This window comes from Spea bombifrons, chromosome 13 (genome assembly GCF_027358695.1).
Source record: "Spea bombifrons isolate aSpeBom1 chromosome 13, aSpeBom1.2.pri, whole genome shotgun sequence".
Classification (NCBI taxonomy): Eukaryota; Metazoa; Chordata; class Amphibia; order Anura; family Pelobatidae; genus Spea; species Spea bombifrons.
Window position 1 is genome coordinate 26,182,725 of NC_071099.1, and position 15,488 is coordinate 26,198,212.

The 15,488-nt window shown below is 42.5% G+C and overlaps 1 protein-coding gene across 1 annotated transcript; it reads right to left on the reverse strand.

Annotated features, from left to right (window-relative positions):
- Positions 1 to 492: 492 nt before the first annotated feature.
- GAA (alpha glucosidase) lies at positions 493 to 13,973 on the reverse strand. Its single transcript, XM_053452847.1, has 20 exons — positions 13,933 to 13,973; positions 12,120 to 12,556; positions 11,897 to 12,042; positions 10,991 to 11,156; positions 9,437 to 9,533; positions 9,134 to 9,253; positions 8,873 to 8,991; positions 8,478 to 8,609; positions 7,969 to 8,079; positions 7,432 to 7,545; positions 6,194 to 6,278; positions 5,441 to 5,558; positions 4,748 to 4,881; positions 4,508 to 4,659; positions 3,912 to 4,060; positions 3,663 to 3,804; positions 3,459 to 3,557; positions 2,781 to 2,945; positions 2,496 to 2,648; positions 493 to 2,130 (listed from the first exon to the last, which is right to left on the reverse strand). Exons 2-20 carry the CDS (start codon positions 12,546 to 12,548, stop codon positions 2,068 to 2,070), a joined length of 2,694 nt encoding a protein of 897 aa, XP_053308822.1. The 5' UTR covers positions 12,549 to 12,556; positions 13,933 to 13,973; the 3' UTR covers positions 493 to 2,067.
- Positions 13,974 to 15,488: the final 1,515 nt, after the last annotated feature.

Consider the following 15,488-nt stretch of genomic DNA (forward strand, 5'->3'; position numbering starts at 1 on the left):
TGTGAGTGTTAGTGTGGCAGAGCCTGTCCTGGTGTGTGTCTCGGTGTTGGTGTGGCAGAGCCTGTCCTGGTCTGTGTGAGTGTTAGGGTGTTGGTGTGGCAGAGCCTGTCCTGGTGTGTATTTGGTCATCTGTTTCCTGGCACTTAATTTTTACTTATCCAGCGATAAAGTAAAGGTTTTGTGTGATTTACTCTGTTGCAATCTGCATATTTTATTAAAAAGGATTAGTGGCACTAAATTGTGGCTTCAGGCGTCCCGTGTATGCGGTTCTGCATGGGCAGGCTGGGTCTTCAATAAAGTTTTGTTTGTTTGCCGGCAGCTGGAGAAGGAGCAGCTTTACTTTACATACAAAATGTATATTTAAACACAGCCTGGAGTGCTGTGCAGTATTATTAATAATAAATATATTAATATAAGTAAAATGCACAATAAATGTAATGCACTTGAATTAAACCCAAAACACCCCTGATCAATGATATGACAAACGCAGCATGAAGTGCAATTCATTTTATTACAAAAAAAGTGAAATTCAATTAATTGCACAGAATCCGTTTACAGAACATACGAAATTAATCTATATTTTTAGGGTGCCGTTCCACCAAGACGATTCATTAACAGCAAAATAGGTATTTTTGATTTTTCTGCGGTTTTCCAGACCCAAAAAAATACTAATACAGCAACATCCGACAGGATTTAAATTATTTTTTTTCCAAGTATATTCGCTTAATAATATTCAATCGACATCTATATACGGTCATCCCCGACGATCACGAATGAGCAGGACAAGGAGTCCGCAAAGTTTGTTGATTGCTTTAAATTTACTTCCGTGAAAAAAGAAAAACAAAAAAAACCCACACATTTTTGGGATTTTTTGTAAAAAGTGAAAACTGTAAAATCCGCAGGTTTCTCCAGAGCTGTTTGAGGACGCGTTAGCCAATCGCTAAACACAGAGTGGTTTCTGTTTTTTTGTCGTTCTACTTCGAAGAAAAATCGTGGGAGACATTTATACCTTCTGGGCATTTAAATACAAATATTTTTGTTGAGTGAGTGGAATTCCCTTGTGTTTTTTTGCTCTTGACAAAGACACAGAGATATATTAAGCCTCTGTTAAAAAAAAAAAAATTCTATTTGATTTCTACATTTTCTGGTAATTCCGCGATATATATTTTATAGACATAACTCTTTCATTATCTCAATTCCACTAAAAACGTTGTACGCAGAATAAGTAGGACCTGCTCAGCTCCGACCGGTGCCTGGAACATCCTCCGGCATCCGCCTTCCTCCCCAAATACACGGACGGGGTTATACGTCTTCACCCTCCCCACTCCCAATAAAACTGTTGCACAAATGCCTTGTTAACTAAACGGTGAAACTAAGTGACCTACAGACCTCCCTCTATGCCTGTGGCCCCCCGAGACACAGTGCTAAACGGAAGATGGCGAAGCAGAGAGGGTATTATATTACTCCATTCAAAAGCCCAAAAGATCATCACATTTAGAGTAAAAAAAAAAATCCTGAAAATGACCTCACGCTGATCACGTACGGTGTATCCGATTTCGTTACTTCTAGATTCCGTTGAATTTAAAGTTTCATTTTCTTCTGTTTTTTTTGACCCAAGGGCGTAGCATTTGCCGGTTATGCAACGCATGCGAGAAATATTCGATATCCCGGGATACACAGCGGCCTCTCTCCCGGATCGAATGATTGCATTATCTTATGTGTATCACACATATAGGCCAGGGGTGTCCAACCTGAGGCCCTCCAGCTGCTGCAGGACTACATCTCCCATCCTCCTCTGCCAGGTCCTTAGCTGAAAGAGCATTATGGGAGATTTAGTCCTGCAGCAGCTGGAGGGCCACAGGTTGGACACCCCTGATTTAGGCTGAGCTTTATGCGCTTATGATTAGTGAAAAAAAAGTTATTTTACCGACGGACCCACCTTATGATTGTACCGCATTCTTCCTCAAAAAGCATTTAACATGAAATGACTGCATTACTGAGTCTTTCTAAGCAAACATCCCCCATTGCCCTAGTTTTTCTATCGCATACAGAAGATTATCCACCTTCTCAAGACCAGGAGATCTCAAAAGGATTTCCGATCGGCAAAGACAAGTTGTTTATGGACAGCACCTGAAAGACAGAAAACAAACGCTATAGACGACAGAGAACGAGGAAGGAAATCTTCAGAAGCCTTTAAAAGAATTCTGCAGAGTAGGTGGAACAGCACCCTTAATCACTGCGTGTCTATACCGGCCTCAAAAAGCGATCGGGATAATTGTGGTCGCTTTTTTTTTTTGCTAACTGAGGGTGCAAGGAGAAGACATCATGCGCTACTTCGGTAGCTGGCCAGCCCGGGGCCACCATGAACGTTGAGCCATTGAGTCTTTGGGACTCTGGACCTGGTTGTTGAAGGATCCTCTGGTGACGCTTGGCCAAAGAGAATAGTCTGAGAAGGAAAGCTGGTTCATTTACCCCTTTGGGCACATCGGAATTACCTTGGTCTCCATGTTGTATTCAAAGTTTTCACTGGCCACTCCATTCACCACCACTTTGCGTGGTGGAGCGGGTACTCCGTAGACCGCCACTGTCCCCAGCTTCAGGGCGTCTGCCTGGCTGTTCAGCCGTATCACCTCGCTCAGGACGACGTTCTGCAGAAAATAAAAGGTTCTCATCTTAGCCAAACGATGGTTAAATCCGCCCGTCGTTTTCATTCTCGCTCAAAAATGACAAGAACCAGAGATGTATAGCTTTATTCCATGGTGGACACGCCGAAAACGTACATTCGTGGCCAAGAAGATAATCTGGGTGTAGTCTCCCCTCTCAAATGTTCCTAAACTGTCGCCGTCATCCCAGAAGAGTTCTCCACGGGCAAATCCCTCGACCGTCAAAGCCACCACCAGGGTCAGGTCACTTCTGCGCGTCTCCTCCGTGGTCATAAGAGGCGTCTGAGGAGAAAGCAGAATTAACCAAAAAAACACAGTTTTATAAGAAAAATAGCCTGGACTATACCCACCATATGATACCATTACATGGACACATCAATGGCCTCACAGCATGACCTCCTCTCGTAGAGGACGGGGACTCTTGGATTAAACCACAGACTGGACCCCAACATTATATTTTTTGTTTTTAAAGCATTCATGTGATTGGCTGCTGCTATTCCCATTGGTTTCAATAAGGGATCAATTTGCAATAACTACAAAAAGGGTGGGTTCTACTGAGCATGTGCAAGAAGTGTACTGAAGTATGCTCGCGGCTTTCAGTAGAGGCAGCCGGGGAGGAGTTACATGAGACAAACCTAAACGCGTCAACAACAATAACTAAAAAATTAAATAAAATATTGTCTGCCATTTATAATAAACACAGCACATCACTAAAAGGGTTAATCTATTAATCTTGTGTTTAAACTTATTCTAAATCTGGAAGGGACGGCAGAATTCACCTCTCCAGCGTCTTACCTGCACAGGTAAAATGTGGCCCCCTCGAACGTGGATATTTATGTCGCCAAGAGGAGCCGGAAGGACGATCCACTGACCCTTACTCTGAATCCCTTTCCCCTACAAGAGCGGAATACAAAGTCGCTCAGTACATGATATACGATTCATTATATTAAATTATTCTATATATTTCTTTGGTAACTTCTCAGAAAAGGAATAACTTACCGACCCCGGAGCATACCAGGTCCCTGCCGGAAAATACCCATTCACTTCGGTCTTTCCCTGCTCCAGAACAGGGGTAATGAGCAGAGCCTCACCCCACAGGAACTGGCGATCGATTGTCCACGTATTTGGGTCAGAAGGGAACCTGAATACACGAAGCAGAAAGAGAGAGACAGACATACAGACGTTATCCGTATCGCTCGGCTAACACGAGTTGGTTCCTCTTTGGCCACCACCAGGTCAGGGACTTACTCTATGAAAAGCGCTCGGGCTACAGTCTCGCCGTTGGCGTGAGCCTTGTGGAAGAGCGTATAGAGATACGGAAGCAAGGTGTATCTCACATACAGGGCTTTCCTTATGGCGTTCTGCGCTTGTTCGCTGAAAACGTACGGTTCCTGCGACTAAGAACACAAGGCATACGGCGTTATTAGCAGGAACGGTCAGACGATTATGGATGCCGGTGCCAAGGAGGTCCGCAAATGGGACACGGTGGAGGTGGACAACCTTAAAGTCTTCTGTCGCTGATAGGCGTTGATGTTTTGAGGTTCATTAGAACTTTAGCACATCTTTGGTAAGGCCAAACCTAGCTAATGCACAATTCTCCAAAACCTTTTTGCCATCTTTGAGCTTCTAGCAGGCATTCTTTCCGCAAGCTCATACAAGCTTAAGAGCGTACGTAACGGAAACAAAGGACGGCTACAAACTTGCTCTTTTAGTGGAACAATATTTACATTTTCTCCTTCACCAGGAATGAGCCGTTAACTGATGAGTTTACACAGAGATGAATACCCAGAATTCCCGGTAAAACAAACAGACGTAGAACAGAAAGAGATCACCCGATTAGTTACCTTTGCATCGCGGGTGTTATGGTTTCTCATAAACGGGTAAAAGGCTCCCAGTTGACTCCAACGCACGCAGAGTTCCTCGGTGGTATTCCCCACAAATCCACAGATGTCGGCTCCCACTAAGGGCACTCCGTACATGTTAAAGAGGAGTATGGCTAGAATAGGAAAAGTCCGGCATGTATGCTCAATACGAGGTTGCCACATGCATTGAGAGGTTGCTCATACACGGGGTTAGTTACCTACCAGGTACCGAGTGATACAGCTGGTCCCACGTACTCTCCACATCTCCAGTCCAATGCCCCGCGTAGCGGCCGTGGCTGGCAAATGTAGAGCGCGAGATGATGAAAGGACGTCTCTTCCGGACCTTTACCAAGGCGCTGCAACGAAGCACAGATGTCCTTTCTATAAAGAGTTTGAGACATCTACATACAACGTACAGAATCAATTCATCCACACGGGACGGAAGATAAGTCACAACCCATTATTATTATTATATTTATAAATCACCACCCGCTTACCTTTGAGTGCCAAGGTAGCTTACGTCACGAGCTCGAGAAGTTGAACCACATTTTAGATTTATTTTACTAATTAACTTAAACACACAGTAGAGACCGGTTTAGGTTTAGTGGGGCAGAATGGTTTAAAAACGTATTCACCCAACTATCGATAACTAAGGAATTTCCATAGTGGTGGCCGACATGGCCCAAGGCGACTGGCACGTTAAGGTGTTATTTCAGAGTATATGTCAGCAGATTCCAGGAACTTGGTTAAATATAACACTTTGAGATGTTATCACCTCATTTCTTACTGCCGCAGGGTACTTTACTAGTAAATCATGTTCCCCAAGTAATGGTTATTAGGTGATGGGCAACGTTATTTGCAACTGGCTTAAAATCAAAGTTTTAAATGATGATTTGTGTCCTCTGGCTTACGTACTAGTGGGACGCCATTGCCTCGGAGAGTCCATACAGGTTGTGGAGGTTGTAGTGAGAAGATACGTGCTGTTTGCTAGAGGCACAAATGGTTGCTGCATTTAGGGTCCCTCCAACGACCCCTGTAGGGGGGAAAAAAGTCAACCAAGAAAAGAAGAAGGTCAGGCAAGAGATTCCTATAAAACCCAACACAGAAAGTAGCGAAGGGAAGGAACATAATATAAGAAGATGCGGCCGAGTCACTGAATAGCGAGTTGGCTACTCTAATAAAAAGGTTCACCAAGCTGAAGCAGAAGAAATGAGATCTGACTAGGCCAGAGACTTCCTAGGGCCGAGTAGAACTAGGCAGAGAAGTTCAAGAAACTCGAACATGCCACAAGTCATAAAGCGGTCATACGTCTTAATCTTTTATAGTCATCTTAATTCTTCTTCTAAACCAAAAGCTGATGAGAACCCAACCTAACTTTAATGCAGAAAATTAAAAAAATCTGTTTATTTTCAGCTTACATTTCAGGAGGAGCGTATAAATAACAAACAGGCGGGATCTCGCGCAAGAAAACAACCAAGAGGTGCAAACAAAGTGAGCAAACAAAACAGGAGCTGACATTAAACGCATCTCCTTATGTTTTTCTCTCCCCAAATCAAACTCGGAAACAGAGCCGATTACTGGGTTATAGAAGAGAGACGCAAGCGGTAGATTCTAGGGCTTTTATCGGGACATCCAATACCGGAGCGCTGATGGGGGATCAAATATTACCTGGAACATAAGGAGGATTCTCCAGGTCGTTTTTGGGACAGTCGTCAATGGAACCATGGACAAAGTTTGATGGTTCGTTCATATCCTGCGACACAAGAAAAGAAGTGGCTAGCAATCTGTTGGGGCAAAATGACCATAATCCAGGTCTTCAAATTAACGGTAAGATCACAACTTTCCTCTACAAAAATAAAGCGTCCCGACCTTTAGATATGTTGCTAAAACAACACAAGGCATCACCGTACGGTTGGTTGGTGGTGGGGAGAATCAATGATGCGACGTTAGTTCCTGGTTCATATCTATGCTTGGTTACCACTTAAAGGGCCTTTAACAGAATTTAATGAAGAAGCCAATCCTCCATGACACGTTTATTTTCCGCATATAACGTGGCGGTGTTATAGGTTTTATGCATTAAACTCCAAGTTGTAGCAGGTGGTAGAATATATTTAAATTGTCACCTTCAGTGTGGATCATGAAGGGTCGACATAGATGAGCTTCTCCTGAATAAGCTCTTTATTACATACATTTAAATCAGTAAAAATTGAGGAAAATGGGTTAACCAGGCATTATGCTGGCTTATCTCAACATCTGATGTAGGAGAAAAGCATTTAATGCATTTTTTGATGAATACATGGAATAAATCACACATTTTAACAAAAAGAAGGTGTTCAAAATCGCCCCTCATATCGCCTGGCTCATATCTAGAATCTTGTGAACAGCATACCATGGGTTAAAAACATTTTGTAGGGGAGAAGAAGTTTTTGGCCCCGAGTAATTTTGACCGCCGTATCTTTTGTGGGAGGCAGTTTGACAACTGTGCAAATTTTTGCTTGTATTTTTGTAAATATGTGGGTGTTAAAAAAATTTTTTTTTACGATATTGTAGATTAGTTAAAAATTTTGTAGATTCTTTCCCCGATGGCCTGTCAGGTGTAACTACGGTGCCTGAAGCACAAGTTATTGAAGTGGTTTATGAGGTTGAGGATGAAAGAAAAGGAAAAAAAACAAAAAAAATAAACCAACTAGCTTTCTCGCAGAACGATCAAAACCAAAGATGACCTTTACAAACCATTTCATAATTTGGTTAATCATCTGGGGGAATTAGGAAAACATAACCATGTTCTTTAGATCAGATAATTCAGATCATGGTTGGCCAGCTGATGGCATTAACCCCCGAAGCCTGGGATACCCAGAATCATGGCTGGCCAGCTGATAGCCACGTCTCCGCATGATGATACTTACTATCCACATTCCATCAAATGGCACCTGGTCATGGAAACGCTTTACCATGTCATACCACCACTCAAAGGTCTCGGGGTTTGTGAAGTCGGGGAACACAGTGAGGCCAGGCCAGACCTGAGAATAGAAAAGAGAGGAATCGGAATTTATATCGGGGTTTCATCAGCAAAAGACCATTTTAATAAATGAAATATGTGGCGTTTCAAAAAGGAGACACAGGAGAGAATAGGGACTGGAGGAAAAAAATCTCACTTCAATTACTATGCTTTTTCTGCATTTATTACGTGTCCCACACTTTATGTCGTGACGGCATTTTGGGAAATCACGATGTGATAGAATAAAAAGAATATTTTAACTGGAAATAAAGGCAACATTGCTTGCCAACTAAGGAACTTTAGTCAACTTTGTTGACGAAGGTGGACGGAAATGACTAGAGGAGTTGATGACTCTAGCTTTCAGTGCTCACCAGAAGAGCGATTGAAGAAAAACAGAAAATACAAAGTGATAAATATTACACTGTTGTTCCACCGGAGTCATTACCTTCCCTACCAGGGGCTGTCCTGTCTCGTTCGTGATGAACACCCCCCTTTTGAGTCCATCGTCGTATGGAGGGTAAGTGCCGGGTGGGCTGGTGCTGCTGATTGCTGGATCCTGAAACATGGAGCCAGAGATGGTTCTTGTTCATTATAGTAAATAAACAACATCAAAAGAAACCCGTGGCCTAGAGGATCTCACATACACCCCCATCACCCAACCCCAGTGATTCCAGAAGGTTATTTGCTATACACCCTTGAAGTCATCAATTTTCTGCACCATGGAAAGCTGGAGGTCTTGCTGTCCCTTGGTGGGCAGTGCAAATGAAAATATAATCTAAAGATAATTATTAGAGCTCATTGACATGAAATCCTGATCCTCAACCAAGTTTAGGAGCTCATCAGCAACTTCCACTGACATGGGAAGTAACCAACCAAGACTAATAAGTTTTTGGTCATTTAAGCCAGAAAAATCCAAAAACTAAAACACAACAAAACAAAAAAAATCTTCCTCACCACAATCATGACATATTTCATTCCTTGTTGGTGGAACTCGTTCACCATTTGTGGAAAATCCCCGAAGTTTTTTGGGTCGTATGTGAAATCTCGCGAAGCATCCATGTAATCAATGTCGTTCCACTGAACTTCCTGGAGTTGAATAAACAGAGCGTACGATGAAATAGAGACAGATCTTTTGAAAGGCCCGTATGGCAATGCCATCGGAAATGTTAATGAAGATAAGGACTAAAGTTGGTGGAGATGTTTTTGAAGTAACTACTTTGTCCATCAGCCAGAGGTCCATAGAGCCAGAAACAAAGCTTACTGGCAACCGTTCTACTTTTGGCCCAAAAAAGAACACAGATTCACATGTAGATAGAACTGGATTATGATGCGAGGAGAGGACCTCTTACCAGAGGAATCTTTGCGTCGGTCATGTTTTTTACCACTTCCCGAGTGATTTTTGAGGAGGAGTAACCCCAGCGGCAGAGGTGGAACCCAAGACCCCAGAACGGAGGCATGAAAGGGAACCCTACAATAGAAGGTTTTTTGACACTACTTATTTAAAACTCAAAATTAATATATTTTTCAGATCATGGCTACAATGTCAAGTGGCAGCCACTCCTAGAGCTTCGCAATACAAAAATACTGGTGCATGGCAGAAATGTCCTTACCAACGACGTCCTGATACTGTCTGATAACCGCTTTCGGCTCAGGCCCCAGGAACACATAAAAATCTAAAATCCCGCCTGTGGTTCTCCAAGTCACAGCAGGAGCCGCCTGCAGAAGGACATCTGGGGATAAAAAGCAAGCTTGTAGGTTCCTGCCATGGAAGCAAGTGGACGTGGCTCCAAATATCTCCACTTTTAGATCACGATCATATCAGGAGCCTTTGTGAAGGCGAATGGGCAGATTCACAGTGTCAGCTAGCTGATGGCCGGTCCCATCACATCGTCGGACATTACGATGATACCCACCCATGGCATTGCTGTTGAGCAGGAAGACACCATGTGCTGAGCCATCTTTCTCCAAGGACATATAGAAAGGATGAGTCCCATAAAGGTTGGAATCTTTCTGAGAAAGCAAAAATCAGGGATGATCAGACGTATCCGAGGCAGCTGACCCTTTGCTTACCCATCAAGTATCTGAGAAGCCCCACTGTGTCATTCAGTTTATAGCCAAGCATTATCATGTTATTGTTAAACCTTTATACTTTACATGAAGTTAGACACATTTGATACGGAATGTAATATTTGAGACACAAAGCATTAAGTATGGCCTCATCCATTTCTAGATTGTAAGCTCCTTTGAGCCGGGCCCTCCTCACCTGTTGTCTCTGTTAGTCAATTTGTTATGTTACATACTACTTGTTATGTCCTGTCTACCCACTGTACAGCGCTATGGAATTTGATAGAGCTATATAAAACAAATAATAATAAGTTTATTACTTGACTATTAGAGTTCTTTTTAGATTACTGCTCCACCTGGTGGTGATTCAATAGAACATCAAGCAAAGTGTGAAACAAACAATACAGATAAACTTATATTAAATAAATAAGGTGGTAGGTAGCACTTCAAGATAATTTTACTCGTACTCAATAAAGGCAGGTCACTCAAACAGTACATATCGAATAAATTAAAAAAACATAGTATAAGGCAGGCCCATCATCAGCATTTTTAGGGATCACCAACTTTTTTTTTAGTGTTTACAACTCTAAACAGAGAGTGTGTTAATGTCAAAAAAGCTCATCTTGCTGAATTAACTATGCATTATGAAACTACGAAAAGAGGAACTGGTTGGGTACTCCTCACCTAAATCTGAATCACAAGTTTATTTATTGCACCCACTCCACGGCTTACTAGCTATATATTTTGTAGATGTAAAGCTAGTGTTGCTTGCACATAGTTGGTGGCAGCAGTGGGATATTTAAGAATATTAATAGAGCATTAATATATTAATAGGATTTAGAACCCTTAAGAATGTGAAATAAAAACAAAAAATACATAGTTGTGAACAACATTTGTGTTCAAACTAAAACCTGTAAAATGGTAGCAAACAACAACAGCTTTCCATAAACATCAATGAATTCCTCTAAATTCCTAATGACCTCAAACTTTGTTGGTTCACACAGGGTGAAATAAAAAAAACACATTAACCGGGTTTAATCTGATTAAAGTCTAACATTAACGGCCCCTAAAAACATCAGTCGCTAAATAACCGTCTTAGTTGTCCTGTTGAAATGTTTTATCTCCCCCCCCGCCCCCAAAAAAAAATTCCAGTTACAGTAACTCAAGATTTGGTATTAATGCAAACTTTGGCCCAACGCATTCTCATTTTTTACTCAACGATAGAAGATCTAGTAATCCAACCATGCGCAAAGAAGGAAAGGGATTTTAAGGACACTATTCGGGACTCATTTTGGTTTGGTTTGGTTCCCCTCCCCATCGCCTCAGGAACTTCAATGGAACTAGAACATGAAACCTCTGTCGGAGATCTTACACGCCATTAAAAGAACAGATGGTCTCCTTACTGTTGGAATTAGGTCTCTGTTCCAAAATGTGAGTCGCGTCCATCGGAGGTCGAGGTTGAGAGAAGTGAGGTGTTCACCGAGTCCGTAGAGATACCGAGAGGGAAGGGACGTGGAGATCTGCAGGAACTGATCTGCGAAAAGCAGAGGGGCTACAGTGGTGTTGAGCCTGTAATCAGCAGTAGAGAAAGAAATGTATATAAAAATTAAATACGGCTTGGACTGCCCCTTTCTCAGATTTTACAGTTCTGTGCAATAAATAAACCCATCTTATGTCTCCTGAGAGCAGGAAGTCAAGATGGCTGCCCAGATACCTCAAGAGCAGCCAACATAACTTCCTGTTCTCAGGATCACTGATTATTCTGCTCGATTGGTTGATCCTGCTCTGGCAGCCTTTATAAAGGAGGGTTGCGAAGCAAAGAGGTCTCTGCTTGGCAGATGTACAAATAATCCCATCTCTCTAAAACCATTAGAGCCATGCCTAGTCATCTCCAGTGCCGGGCCACCAAATAAGCGTGCCGGACGTTATGTTTTCATACTTTCACAACACACACTGCTGGACACAATCTGCTGCTGGACGTCTAGCGCTGATGAGTATGTGGCCCTAACGGCCACAGGCCCCCAGGGCATTAACCTGGTGTTTGGCACATTATATTTTATAGCCACACAGTATGCAGCTCGACAAACTGGTTTTCAAAACCACGGAGAGATAAAGAATATCCACTGAATCATTCGTCCTTGACGAGTCACATACAAAGTTCAGCCATTGTCTCATCCGACCTCGGACTTTCAAGGCCCAAAAGCCGATTCTAAACCGCATTCCGTGAATGTGCCGCCCCACTAAAGGGCTTCACAAATTCTCTCCCCTCCAAGAACAATTTGCGTAGTCAGAACACAAGCCGAACTCACAGAACTTGGCCGGTGCATTTCCTTTTGACGACCAGACCAAAGGGGTCAGCGTTGAACTGAATGTCATACTCTGTGGAGGGTGCTTTGCCGGTGACCTTCGGGGTGGGAATGGGAACCTCATAGCGTTTGTTAGCTGGGTCCTTGATCTGTAATAAAGGCACGATGGTAATAATGTTACATGAAGTTACACATTATCGTAAAAGCTTTGACCACAGACACTTACGGTAAAGTGCAGGCGGGTTGAAGTCTCCAATAACACGTCCAACTGCAAGGTCATGATGTCATGAGGCATGAAGGTCCCCACTGAGCGGGTGAGGGTGGCACGGTACCCGTTCTCAGTATTTGTTAGGTTGACCAACTTGTAACTGGGGTAGGTAGGTGGGTAAAAACACCAGGGCTGCCCAATCTCAAGACCATTTGCTGTTGGAGAGTAGCAGCAGCCACGGGCCTCACATTGCTCCTTGCTCACCCCCTTCTCTGGGGCGCAGTCAAATCTACTGTCTGGTGCTGCCTCGCACTGCATGGATTTTGCGTCTTCTGCATAAGATGGGGCCGCAGAACAAGCTGCACCCATCATGAGAAGAACATACACCCCCAAGACTGTATCCATAGACCTCAGCTTCGTCCTTCCTCCAGAGTCTCCCTTCAGCATCTTTCCTTCTGCAAAATACACACATGGGTTAGGAACGTATGAGTCTGTGATGAGATCAACGATTTGATGGCCAACTTCTAAAAGTACCTACAAGATAGGTGGTGAGTTTACCTTTGGATGAGTTCAACACCTACCTTGTTCTACAAAACAAGTAAGTTCTTACACTGACTGGTGTAATCAATAGAGGGTCTCAGTCTTAATCACCCAGAAGGACTTTCTGACTATTTAAAGGGACACTCCAGTCATCATATGCACTTTAATGCATCCAATAGCTAAATGGTCCTTTCAAATCTATGTGCATATACATTTGCCTCTTTGTAGGAGGGGTGTTTGGCCTCCCCCGCTGCTTACTCCCATGTGACCCAATAAGGTTCTATGGTGGAGGGGTCTAACAAGACTCCCATGACCATGGCTTTTAGCAGCCAAAAATAAATGCCATTAAGAAGGCGGTGGGATTTTTTTTTTTTAGTCCTTCCACTTCAAAAGTGGAAGGGCCACAACGGATGCTAGGTCCTCTGTCTTCATTTTCTGCATGTCTTCTACAATGGGACATGCAGCCCCTTCCTTCCCTCCCAGACCCAAGGCTAAGGAGGACTGGATCTTCTAGGAGCTCCCCAAAGAAGAGACCCACTGAAGCCTTCAGAAAGGAGTGACAGCCAAAGGACGCAACCCACTCCTTTCTCCGAAACCGAGTCGTCAAAGACCCCACTCCACTGTGAAGTCAGTAGGGACTTCATTTTATTGCAAAGAAAAAAAAACACTTTGGATGCAAGATTTATCAGATTCAGTCAACTGAACAATTTTTATATATAAAACTATTTGGGGTTCAAATGGATGAAAAAGAACTGCCTCTTAACCTTTTCAATTCCACAGGGGTAAAGTCTGGCACTCCGATCTGTCCTTAAAGGGTTACTTCAAGTTCTGGTCACCTCCATTTAAAGAATAATGCAATCCCACAATAGTCGGACGATGGTACTTGACCCAAAAGCTAGCATTCTACTACAGTACTCAGTGTTCTGAAGCATTTGCGATCTATACACAAAATTGATACAATTTTAAACAGCTGATGAAACATATAATGCCTAAAGAAATCTGGTACAGCCCAATGGGATTATATACTGAGCAGCTACATTAGGCTCTGTGCTGCACACACTGTATATACATATATATATATATATATACATATATATATATATATATATATATATATACACACACACACATAGGAAGTGGACTCAGCATTTTTAAAGATCTGGTACTTCTTGTCCTCCAGGGTGAAGCTTTTCTGAATGTTTCAAGATCAGATCACAAGCTCCTGTTACTGCACAAGCATTAAAAGAAGCATTAGAGATGGTGCAATGTCATCCCAAACACAGATACTCACCCCCACTTACACCAGCTGCACAGCTCCCCTCCTCCTGTACAGTGCCTTTAATAACAGCAAGTCACATGACTATGAGCCATGTGACAAAAATAGGAAGTGTGGGCAGAATGAGTGCAGAGGGCTGGAATCCTTTATTATAAATCTTTAATGCCTGGATTTCATGCAATCATAATGTTTTATATATATATATACATACATTATATCATATTATATAAATAGATAAATATATATATATATATATATATATATATATATCCTGCTACGTTAAACATTATATATATATATGTTTGACCCCCCCCTTAAAACCAAAGTATCCCTCTTTGGGCAGTTTATATGTGGGGAGGTAGCGTATTTGTAATTGTTGGTAGTATGTATTTTTTTGTAGTTTACCATAATATTCTCTTTGTGCACCCACACAAAGAGAATATTGATGACAGATAATTGGCGTATTAATGAGTGGATTAAGAAGTTATTACTTTATGGCGGGTCACATTTATGTCCCAGGAACCCAAAATAGATGAAGAGGGCTCTATGATTGACTGTCTGGTAGGAGAGACACATTGTTAGCCTGGATTTCTTTCACTGCACTGCTCCATATACTGCAGGGTATCAGCCACCAGTTTAACCCTTTCAGTGGTGCAGTGGAGGACATAAAACCTCTGTACTGATGGAGGCATCTATCTCAGTGTTGCCCAGTTGGACCACCAGCTTGCTGCTGCATTACATTTTATCCTGGAGCCTCCCCTTAAGGCGCCTGTCATTAAGGGCAGATTAAAGTTCCTCTTCAAACAGATGTTCTTGCAAGTCGTTAAATAGGAATTGACTGTACGAGGACTGTTCTATAGAGTTATAGCGCACAGGTAAGGAAAATGCGTTGGGAACGTATAGAATATAGATTCATTCCCACACACGGAACTGGCTTTTGATGTCTGAAGGGTCCAGAATACGTCCATGGTTTCTGCTGACAGGTACGGACGCGGATTGCTTGCCTCTGCCCGTGAAAGCAGTTTTTGTAACTTCCGTTTACAAGCTGGCTGTTTTTGGTAATTGTGTGATAAGCACCTGATTAAACCACACGGACACTACACCGGATTAACCTTTCATCAATTTTCCAACTATAACACTCATTCCAGTTAGCTCCGGCGAATACCAGTTTCATACTGGCTGAATTTTGCAAATTCCAAGTTACTAGTTATTAAAAAGAAAAAAAAGGACAATCTATTACTTTGTCTTTTCTAATAGGTGCTAATTAACCAAGTACTTTAACCCCCTGTCAACAATATTTATAAATGGTTAAAAATCCTCTCTAAATAAATAAATGGGGGGGGGATATTAATACTAAAGACAGCTCTGAAACCCAGATGAATTATCACGTAAAAAGTAGTAACATTAAGGGTTGGTGGGGTCTCCTAATGCCCCTGATGGATTCTCCGTCTTTCGCTGTAAAGATGTCTCCTACCCGGCTTAACACCGGCTGTGTTATCAGAGACTGAGGAATGACGCTATTCCAACCCCTACAATCAAGAACTTCTACATTTTGGGGGAAACAGAAGAAA

Coding starts and splice junctions, on each gene's coding strand:
- GAA (XM_053452847.1), bottom strand. CDS start 12,548: ATGCTGAAGGGAGACTCTGGAGGAAGGACGAAGCTGAGGTCTATGGAT. Junction 8,610..8,872: donor CCGACGCAAAGATTCCTCTG/GTAAGAGGTCCT, acceptor ATTCAACTCCAG/GAAGTTCAGTGGAACGACAT. Junction 2,131..2,495: donor AATACAACATGGAGACCAAG/GTAATTCCGATG, acceptor TCTGTCTTTCAG/GTGCTGTCCATAAACAACTT.